The 11160-nt window shown below is 43.0% G+C and overlaps 1 protein-coding gene across 1 annotated transcript in view; it reads right to left on the bottom strand.

Annotated features, from left to right (window-relative positions):
• LOC108578540 (fibrillin-1-like) overlaps positions 1 to 11160 on the bottom strand; it is a 141272-nt gene that overhangs the window by 78953 nt on the left and 51159 nt on the right. The window contains exons 7-11 of the mRNA XM_017941899.1: positions 8469 to 8726; positions 7500 to 7751; positions 4904 to 6706; positions 3567 to 4839; positions 1471 to 3443 (exon numbers count right to left, since the gene is read on the bottom strand). Coding sequence (XP_017797388.1) covers positions 1471 to 3443; positions 3567 to 4839; positions 4904 to 6706; positions 7500 to 7751; positions 8469 to 8726 — 5559 coding nt within the window. The remainder of the gene's footprint in view (positions 1 to 1470; positions 3444 to 3566; positions 4840 to 4903; positions 6707 to 7499; positions 7752 to 8468; positions 8727 to 11160) is intronic.

Below are 11160 nucleotides of genomic sequence, written 5' to 3' on the forward strand. Positions count from 1 at the left end.
GAGCCGCTCGTTTGCCAAATCAGCCAACTCAACGAAACAAAACGCAGAAAAATTTGATGAAATTGTATACAGTAATTTAAATTTAATATTTTTTGTACCGTTGCATTAAAAAAATTCTTAGCTAAATTCTGGTAAGTGTGTTTAATTATTCTTTTTAAATATGAAAAGATAAGTATCGAGCAAGTGTTTTGGCGCTAAAATTTAAAAAAGTTCGAAAAGTGGAGATAACCACTTTGGCCTGTGAACGACTCAAATGGAACTTGAAAGACGATACTGAAATGATTATTTATTTAAAACTCGCTCTCATTCTCTGAAAGATTGAAACTTCGCACATTTGAATACTAATTCTTCGTCTGAATATTACTCGTGGCAGCGGTGGTAGTGATCAATTTGTTGTAATTATGAATAAATTTACAGAATGCGAACGCGAAGAACAGGAAACGGAACTTTAATGGAAAAGCAGCGCGGTAACAAATATATTCGAGACGGTAAGAAAGGTGAAATACCGAGGTGAGCTATTATGTTTCCGTTCTTTTAGCAATAACTCCACCTGTGCAAGGGAGGCGAATATAAAAGCACATTGTAAACGTTTAATCTTCCTTGACCTGATTTTCTAATTTCCAACACCAAGCAATACTTGGTTACGTGGGGGAAAAAAAAAAGAAAATGAAAGCCTTAAGAAAAATGCGCAGAAAATACCGAACCCCTTCTAGTGATCTGACTTACGTACAATATGCGTATATCTGTAATCATAATCTGGACAAAAGGAGTTACTTTTGTATTAACATTTGTGTATAACTCACAACGGCACTGTAAAAAGTCGATTATGTCCTTTTTAGTCAATTTTTTTGCATAATAAAAATTCTTTATATCGATATGATTTACATTTCAGATAAGACGATCCAATCTTAAATTCTGATGATCTGAAGAACTCGGTATATTTTGGAAAGCTTGAAAATTTAAATAATTTAAATTAAATTTAGAACTTCAAAAATTCTTAACTAAATGACAATTCTGAATGAAAGTTCCTAACTTAAGTAATAATTAAGCAACTCAATGCTCGAGGGTCTATATAGCTTCAACTATCCTTCGAACCTAAAATATCCTTAATTCTTAGAAAACTAAATAATTGAACATATCTCGAAAATCTTGCAAAAAGTGGAAAAATCTCGAAAGCCCAAATAATGCAATATATCCTCCAGCTTTAAACTAACATTAACAAGTTCCATGTCACAGGAAAAATTTAAAAAAAAACTGAATTTAGGAAGACCTTTGAAGAAAAATGAAAAAGTGTCAATAGTATTACATTCTCGTAATTTTAATCTACTTTTCTACGTATCTTGTTCGAGCCTTGAATCCAAGAGTACATTTCTTCACCTAATGAAAGTTCTACTTCCATAAACTGTCGCGTGCCACTGGTGGAACGTGTCGAAACGAAAGAAACACGCCCATAAAGCAACCAATACTCACCGACACAACTCGAGTTCTGCATCTCGAAGCCGTCCCTGCATCTGCACTCGAACGAGCCGACAGTGTTCACGCACAGCTGATCGCATCCATGCTGGCCACCGCACTCGTCGATATCTCTGCACCTCGAGCGATTAGTCTGATCGTGGCGGAAGCCTTCTCTGCACGTGCACACAACCGATCCATTCTTCGTATTACAAATCTGCTCGCAGCCGCCGTTGTTACTGGCACAGAGATCTACAGGGTGGCACGATTTATCCTTCAACTCACGGCCAACCGGACAATCGCATCTGTAAGATCCCAGCTCGTTGATACACACGTGAGAACATCCTCCGTTGTTACTTTCGCATTCGTTCATATCGGTACAAGACCTCTGATCCTCCTTCAAAATAAATCCTGCTGGACATTCGCAACGATAGCTGCCTTCCACGTTTATACAATTATCGGAACAACCTCCGTTCTCCATCTCGCATTCATTGATATCCAAGCAAAAGTGAGAATCCGTGTGCAAGTGGAATCCAGGGGAACATTCACAGGAATAGCTGGATTCCGTATTGACACAGATATCTGAACAGCCGCCATTTTCAACCGAGCACTCATCGATGTCCTTGCAAATTTTCTCAGTCTCGTCCAATTGCAATCCAACTGGGCAACTGCATTCGACGCCTCCAGTTACGTTCAAACAGTTATGAGAACAGCCTCCGTTATTCACCACGCACTCGTTGACGACCAGGCAGCTTTTGGAATCGTTCGCTAGATCGTGGCCATCCGGACAGGTGCAATTCCACGAACCTATCGTGTTGACGCACTCGTGGAAACAATCGGCTACTCCTGTCTTGCACTCGTCTACGTCGACACAGGTTTTCTCATCCTGGGAGAGCTCGTAGCCCGATGGACAGGAGCAAAAGTGGCCACCGATGGTATTCGTGCACTCGTGCGAGCAGTCGCCATTCTTTTCGAGGCACTCGTTGATGTCTAAACAGGTAGATTTGTCGGAATGAAGATAGTGACCTTCGAAACAGGTGCACACGTAGCTACCTAACAGATTCAAGCAATCGTGACTGCAATTATGCTGGCTATTTAGACACTCGTTCACGTCTATGCAATACTTCTTGTCCTCTGGTAGCAGAATGTATCCTGATGGACATTCGCAATAGTATCCTCCCCCTGTGTTCACACAAATATGCGAGCAACCCAAATCCACGTCGTTCTCGAATTCTTCACACTCGTTGATGTCCTCGCAGGTCTTCTGATCCTGTTTCAGTCTGAAGCCTATAGGACAGGAGCAGTGTGTCTTCTCGGTGCCTTCTTCGTGGTGACAGTGATGCGAACAGTTGCCATTGTTCTGCTTGCAGTCATCGATCAGCCTACAGGTTTTGTTGTTATTCTCAAGAACGTATCCCGATGGACAGGCGCAACGAGACGATCCAACGAAGTTCAGACACGTATGAGAACATCCGCCGTTTAAATCCTCGCACTCGTCTATATCGTCGCAAAAAGCAGGTTCATCAGGGTTCACAGTGAACCCTTCGTTACAGGTACAGTCGAATCCCCCATCGGTATTATTGCATTTGTGTGTACAATTGTCCAAAAGCTCGAGGCACTCGTCGACGTCGACGCAAGTAGCATTATCCTCCGTCGAAAGCCTGAACCCAGAAGGACACTCACAGCTGATGGACCCATTCGAAAAGGAGCAGATGTCCGAGCAACCGCCGTTATTGTCGAAACACTTGTTCTCGTAGACGCAAAGAAGTTTATCTTCCGAAAGGATCATTTCACGCGGACAGAGACACGACATTTCTCCGTTCTCGTAATAACAATCGTGGGAACATCCTCCATTCTTCACCAGACACCTGTTTCCTTCCACGCACAGAGTACCGTTCTCAGACAGGACCATCTCGGCAGGACAGGAACAGGATACATTTCCATCCTGGTAGTTACAAAAATGCGAACATCCACCGTTCTCCACGTAACAGCTATTCTCTACCCTACAAGTCGCGTTATCATCCTCCAAGATCATTCCAGGTGGACAGTAGCAAGAAACGACACCGTCCTCAGAGTTGCACAAATCTGAACACCCGCCATTCTCCACGTAACACTTGTTCTCCTGCGTACACGTGACATTATCGTCCTCCAAGATCATCCCCGGAGGACAGAAACAGGAGACAGTGCCGTTCTCGTAATGACACAGATGCGAACAACCTCCGTTGTCGATCAAGCAATCGTCGATCTCCACGCAGGTCCTTCTGTCGTCCTCGAGTAGCTTGTAATTATCCGGACAAGCGCACTCAACGTCGCCCTCGATGTTCGCACAAAGGTGAGAGCAGCCACCGTTGTCCTCGATGCACTCGTTCACGTCCTCGCAGCTCCTTTGATCGTCGGCCAGTCGATAGCCCGTCGGGCAGCGACACACGAAGCTGCCCTCGGTGTTGACGCAGGAATGGGAACAGCTGTTGTTTACCTCGTTTTCGCTCGCCTCCTTGCACTCGTTTCTGTCCAGACAGCTCTTCCCGTCCTCGGACAAAACATAACCGTCCGGGCAACTGCACTGGAAGCCGTCTGGACCGGTGACACACTCGTGGGAGCAGCCGTGCTGTCCACCGACGCAAAAATCAATTTCCTCGCACGTACGACCGTCCTGGCTTAATTTCCAGCCAGCGCGACAGTCGCATTTGTAACCACCGTGGACGTTCACGCACGTGTGACTGCAGTTGTGAGAGAATCCGCACGGATCCACGTTGGAGCAGGTCTTATTATCCTGTCCCAGCGGCAAATCCTCTGGACACGAGCACACGTACGTTCCGTCGGTGTTCTCGCATCGGTGAGAGCATTCGTGAAGATTCCTCGAGCACTCGTCGACGTCTTGACAGTTCTTTTGGTCGCTTAACTCGTATCCTTCCGGACAGGTACATTCGAAGCTGCCCTCGGTGTTGACGCAGTTGTGGGAACAGCCAGCGTTGTTGCGGATGCATTCGTCGATGTCCTCGCAGGTTATTCGGTCCGATTGTAGTTCGAAGCCTGAGGGACACTCGCAGAGGTAGGAGCCTTTGGTGTTCACGCAACTGTGACTGCAAGAGTGAAGCTCCTGCGAACACTCGTCCACGTCGCTGCAAGTTCTCTCGTCGTCCTCTAGCTCGAAGCCTTCTGGACAACCGCAACGAGTCTCGTCGCCGTCTTGCTCGTACGTGTGCGAGCAATTGAGATTGTTCGCGGTTTCACAGGTCCTCAGGTCGTCGTTGAGGATCCAGCCTGGTCTACAGGTGCAGTTGTGGCTACCAATGGTGTTTGTACACACGTGGGAGCAGTTGTGTTGCGAAGTTTGGCACTCGTCGATATCCTCGCACGAGAATGTCTCTTTGGAGAACACGTAGCCTTCTGGACAGAAGCAATCGTACGATCCTTCGAGATTTATGCAATTGTGAAGACAGTTGTGAACAGTTGTGTTGCGAAGTTTGGCACTCGTCGATATCCTCGCACGAGAATGTCTCTTTGGAGAACACGTGGCCTTCTGGACAGAAGCAATCGTACGATCCTTCGAGATTTATGCAATTGTGAAGACAGTTGTGACTTTTCTCGGCACATTCGTCAATGTCGACGCAATTTTGGTTGTCTTCCGAGAGTCTGAATCCATTTGGACACTCACAGGTGTAGGAACCTTCGTTGTTCTTGCAGATAGAGCTGCAGTTGTGAGATTTCTCTTCACACTCGTCGATGTCCTCACAGGTTGCACCATCGTTACCAAGTTTGTACCCTGAAGTACACTTACATCTGTGGTTCGAACCATCAGGAACGCAGGAATGGGAACACAGAGCTTTGGAACAAGGATCGCTGATGATACACGTGATACCATCGTCGGATAATGTCAATTCCGAAGGACAGGAACAGCGATAAGTGGCATATTCGTTCTTACAAATATGCGAACACTCGTGATCGTTTTCTAGACACTCGTCAATGTCCCGACACTGGCCTTTGTCATCCTGACGAAGTCCTTCAGGACACACCGGGTCCCCGCAGGTCAGACCATCTTGCAGAAGTTTCAGACCTTCGGGGCAGGTGCATTTGTAACTTCCTGGAGTGTTCACACAGTCGTGGGAACAGTCGTGTTCGTCTTCAATGCACTCGTCGAAGTCCTTGCAATTTTTTCCATCGTCTTCTAGAACGTAGCCTTTACGACAGCTGCACTTGAACGTATCTCCTTCCCTTTGACAATCGTGGGAACAATTAGCCAAACTACACACGTCAACCATGGTACACAATCTGTTATCGTTGGAAATAGTCATTCCAACGGGGCATCTACATTCGTAAGAACCTTGCACGTTCACACACTCGTAGGAGCACTGATGAATCCCTTCGAGACACTCGTTCACATCCTGACACATCTTGGAATCGTTGCCTAACAGAAAACCTACGGGACAATTGCACTTGTAACTTCCATCCTCGTTGACACACCCATGGGAACAACCATGTTGGTTACCAGCGCACTCGTCCACGTCCTCACAGTTGAAAGCATCTTCCAGGAGCTTGTATCCTTCGCGACACGAGCAACTGTAGCTTCCAACAGAGTTGACACACACCTGACCACACTTGTGCTCGTCCTTCGAGCATTCGTCGATATCGGAACAGGTGTTTCTGTCGTGGTTCAACAGGAACCCAGGTCTACAGGCACAAGTGAAGCTCCCGTGAACATTCGTACACTCGTGTTCACAGTTGTGAACACTTCTGGCACACTCGTCTATGTCGGTGCAATTGAATTTCTCGTGTTCCACCGTCTCCAGGCCATCCGGACAAGTGCACACGAAGCTACCTTCTAAATTCACACAGGAATGGGAGCACAAGTCCAAAGTGCACTCGTTTATGTCCGTGCAGCTAACTTCGTCCTCTTGCAACTGGTATCCGCTAGGACATATGCAGATAGGACCGTCCTCCGATTCTTGACACTCGTGAGAACACGGTGTTGTTAAAGTTTCACAGGTCCTAGCTCGACCACAGGTGACATTGTCTTCCTTCAGACTGAATCCTGCGGGACATGTACAGACGTAGGAGCCTAGAGTGTTGTTGCAGCCATGGGAACAGAGGGAAGGTGTTTTATTGCACTCGTTGACGTCGTTGCAGGACACACCGTCCTCGTGGAGATCGAAGCCTGTATGACAAACGCAGTAATAGCCACCAGGTTCGTTTACACACTCGTGTTGACAACCATGGGGATCCCCGTCGTCCCCTTCTACGCACTCGTCGATGTCTGGAACATTAACGGCTGGTTTGGAGTGGAGGAAACGTGGGTTAACACTGTTTCACGATAAATGGAAGAGGTAAAATTTTTGTCAGGTGTCTGCTTGGATCTGACGAGGGAAAATCCTGAAGTGATACCAAATCGTCGATTTTGATGAAACTTTGGTATACATAGTAGTTTTCAAAAAAATTTTTTCGAGATTTCTGAGATTTTTAAAATGTTGCATGATTTTGTAAATTTTGATTAGATAGCAACATTACAAATTTAGCGTAACAGTTCGATATGGTGAAATGTACGAAAGTGTGGATTTTAGAATTTTTTATTACGAAGATTAATATTTACAGTTTTCTTTTTTGTTAATCACGTGGTCCGTCTACTGTTGAACATATATTTATCAAGCTACTTTCATCTCCTCATTCGGAAGAATTTTTCATGGCTAATAATGCTCGTCAAAAATGTTTTTAATGAAACACGCTGAACTTGTATTATTAATTATTCGTATACTCGCGAGTATGAAAGCAATATTGCTTTTAAAAATGAACCAACTGTCTGAGGCAATATACCGTGGTGCACATGTATTGCCATAGAATAATTTTATCCTGATTTTTTACTAATTACTACGTACAATTTCGGTTTCCTCGAGTTTCAAATGAATTTCGTGTCGCGCTGAATGTATGACTCGTTCCTTAATTGCCGTAGATTTTAAAATTGCAAATGTTTTGTTTAACAAAAAAAGGGACACGGTATACCACGTTTGGCAGGGAATATTACATATTATGTGAAAATTAATAAATTCACGAACCAATGCACTCGCCGTTTTGATTTTTCACGAAGCCCTCCTCGCATTTTCCGAATTCTGGAATCTCTGTGACATCTTCCTCCTCGCCGTAGTCATCGTCCTCGTCCTCGTCATCGTCTTCGGCGTCGTAATCCTCGTCCTGAAGGACTTTCGTCATCTTCTGAGGCCTGCTGACGCATTTGAAGGAGCCAATGGTGTTCTCACAATCGGTATTATTCGCGCAAACCTTCGATGCATTTGCGCACTCATCGATATCTGATAATAAAATAAACGGTACAATCTACCTCTGTATTGGTATTTTAAATTTTCTAAAAAATTTTTTAACTTAAATTCAAATTAGGAATTAAAATTTTTAAATTTATCATTCTATTAAATTAAAGTGGAAGTGCGCAAAGGGTAAAAATTGAGGATTAAGTTAAGGTGAAAGTGTGCCAAAAGTTGCCAACACAGCAAACTGCGAGAAAATTTTTAAAGTGCCTATAGCTGTCAAGGGTACAGTTCAGGAAAATTTCCAAAGTGCCTATAGGCGCCTAGGGCATAGTGAAAAAAAAATGTTCAAAGCGCCTATAGAATCCAAAGACAGTGCGAGAAAATTTTCAAAGTGCCTATAGGCGCCAAGGGCGCAGTGCAAAAAAATTTCCAAAGCGCCTATAGACACCAACAACAGTGAAGGGTTTAAAATTTCCAAAACTCCTATAGGCGCCAAAATCACAACACGAGAAAATTTCCAAAGCACCTATAGGCGCTTACAACAGTGAAAGGATTAAAATTTCCAAAACTGCTATAGGCGGCAAAATCACAGCGCGAGAAAATTTCCAAAGCGCCTACAGGCGTCAACAGCAGCGAAAGGGCTAAACCAAAAACTAAATATAAAACGCATTCAAAAATTACAAATCAACCACAATAATTTTGAATATAATCCTCCATTAAGGATATTAAACATTCCCTGCACCGGATGTCCAAGTGTTTTACCTTGGCAGATTTTCCAGTCGCTCGTTAGATAAAACCCATCTGGACAGAGGCAGAAGGCGCTTCCAGGTGTGTTCAAACAAACATGAGAACATCCGCCGTTGTTCGTTGAGCACTCGTCGATATCCTCGCAGGTGTGATTATCCGGAGCCAATTTGTGACCGGGAATATCGGAGCAGCTACACTCGTAGCTCCCTTCGAGATTGATGCAAGTGCCTTGGCACGGCCCGTGCCCATTATTCACCAAGCACTCGTTAACGTCTGATCGAGAACACAACCAAGCAACCTTGTGAATAGCTTTCGAAACTCCAACGAAGAAAGCTTCGCGACTATCTGGCTTTCGTTCTTCCTCTTAACTCTTTAAATGGTATATCGCATAGGTATATCGATCGTGAACGTTCCAGTTGAAACAGCTGGGTATTTATGTATTTCGGAAATGCACGGTGATTAACCTTCTAGCTACTGTAAGCCGCTATAGTGGCTTTCGCGAATGTCATCTTTTTGAACGGTACGCCACTAAAGTGGCTTTCGCGTATGCCTTCACTCTGAACAGTACGCCACTATAGTGGCTCATTCCGTCTCTGTTTCAAAGTATATCATACACAATTGTATTATTAATTATTATGTATAAGAAGAGACGACACTAAATAGACACAAATCGCAGTGCTATGTTGTTTACGCGCAGTCCTGCGGAAACGGAGGAGCGGAAAGTCCTGCCGTAGCTAAAAGGTTGGACAACGTGACGGATTTGGAATTTTGGTAAATAAAGAGAGAAAAGAGGGAAAAGATTTCGATAATGTGGAAATTCCGTTATTTCGAAAGTTACTTATGAGTGAAAGAATGAATAGCGAGGAGAATGTAAACAATACGATGGATTTGGAATTTCGATAAATAACAAGGAAAAGGTTTCGATAAAGTAAGAAATTTGAATGATTAAATAAATCGTTTGAAAAATTCAGAGTGAGAGAATGAATAATAAGGATTATAGTTGAAACAACGAGATCAGAAGCAATATAAGTGAATTTTCTTTTTAATTTAGTTTTACACTGAATCATGTTGTTCACATTTAGATAAATCACATATGTATAAGCAAATGGTGAAATACAGTAGCGATCTGTAAAGTGAGACAGAAACAACAAAAGTACTTCGTTATTTTTTATTTTCAATTTCTTTTTCAGTTCGAAATTATAGCTTTATGTGTAATTTTGTAAATCTGTATTATTTTGGGTAATTCATAAGTCATAAAATTTAAAATAGAAATATCGTGCACTACTATTAACAAGGAAACTTACATTTTCATTTATTACGTTATTATAAGTATGCATATTTAAAAAATTTTATTGTCGATCATTTTTGTAAAAAATAATTTTTCCTTGCTTCTGAAGAATTGAGCAAGAGTGACTTATGCTCTTTCTGATCTCACTGAATTAAAAATACGATGGGAAAAAGTATGAGGTCTGACTACGTCCATCCAAATCTACTTAATTAAGCTTATTTATCGAATAGAAACATCGTATCGTTAAAAATTCCAAACAAAACACACGTAACGCGACAGAAATGATCAGGATTAAACGGAAGAGGTGTCACAACAGTAATCATATGCAGCAATAGACACTTGATAGTTTGAGCACCTATTGATAGTGCTTCCAATTATCCAAACACCGATTCAACTCAGTTCCAATCGAACTATCTCGTAAAGTCAATAAACGCTCATCTGATTTTACACAGTACCCTATACCGCGGTAATTCGAATCTTCAATAACCTAAATTCACACTCCCGTATCGTTTAATAATCATGCACGCTAAATCAAACAACTATTCCCCTTGAAATATCAAACAAGAGAGACCGGTTAATTCCATCTAAATCTAATTTCACCGAGTAAAAATCCAACAACCAACTTCGTTAAGTACCATTTAAATTCCTTCAATTCGACGCTTTCAACTCAACATGAGAGACGGTTGCACCGCGGTTGATCGCTGTAGATTCGTTCACGAAAAATTTCATTTGGAAAACTCTTTCTCCGCGGACATACAGGTACGTTCCGAATTTAAATTTTTCCCCGAGTGCTTGAATGTTTTTTTTTTTCTCTTTTTTTCCCCGCCGTCCTCAAGGGTTAATCAGTCTGGACTGGCACGGCGACAAACTACGTCCGGTAATTCGATAACTGGGGGGGCTTGTTTGTAGTTCTTGATTCGGTTCGCGGGTTAAAACCGCGAAAAGCGACCTGAACCTTCCACTTTCTTGCTCCCCTGCGCTTTAGTTGGCTACGTGAAAGACAAATTCGCGAGTATTGCCGACGCGAGGGATCGTCTCGGGGTTAGATTAATCCATCAAGGGCGCTAAACGTCCGCTGTGGAAATACTTTGCGCCGAGTTGCGACATTTTGCCTCGTTAAAGTGAGTCTGGTTAGACTGGTAGATAATGGGATAAATTCGAGTGGATGTTTTGCTGTTATTTATTTTATTACGAGCTCCTTTTTTTTTGGTGTTTGTGTCTCGGTGTTGTCATTAGTTTTATCGGTGATTTCGGGTCGATTATTGGATTTGTTGCTGAGCGCTGGTTATTAATACTCTTGGGACTTTATGGATGGATTTTATTTTGCTATATTGCGTTACTGTCTTTTTTGGGATTTAATAATGTGGATGGTGGAATTTTTATTTTGCGAGTTGTTGATTGTATTAGTGACGAATGTTA

Source organism: Habropoda laboriosa, unplaced genomic scaffold (assembly GCF_001263275.1).
Source record: "Habropoda laboriosa isolate 0110345459 unplaced genomic scaffold, ASM126327v1 scaffold41, whole genome shotgun sequence".
Taxonomy (NCBI): Eukaryota; Metazoa; Arthropoda; class Insecta; order Hymenoptera; family Apidae; genus Habropoda; species Habropoda laboriosa.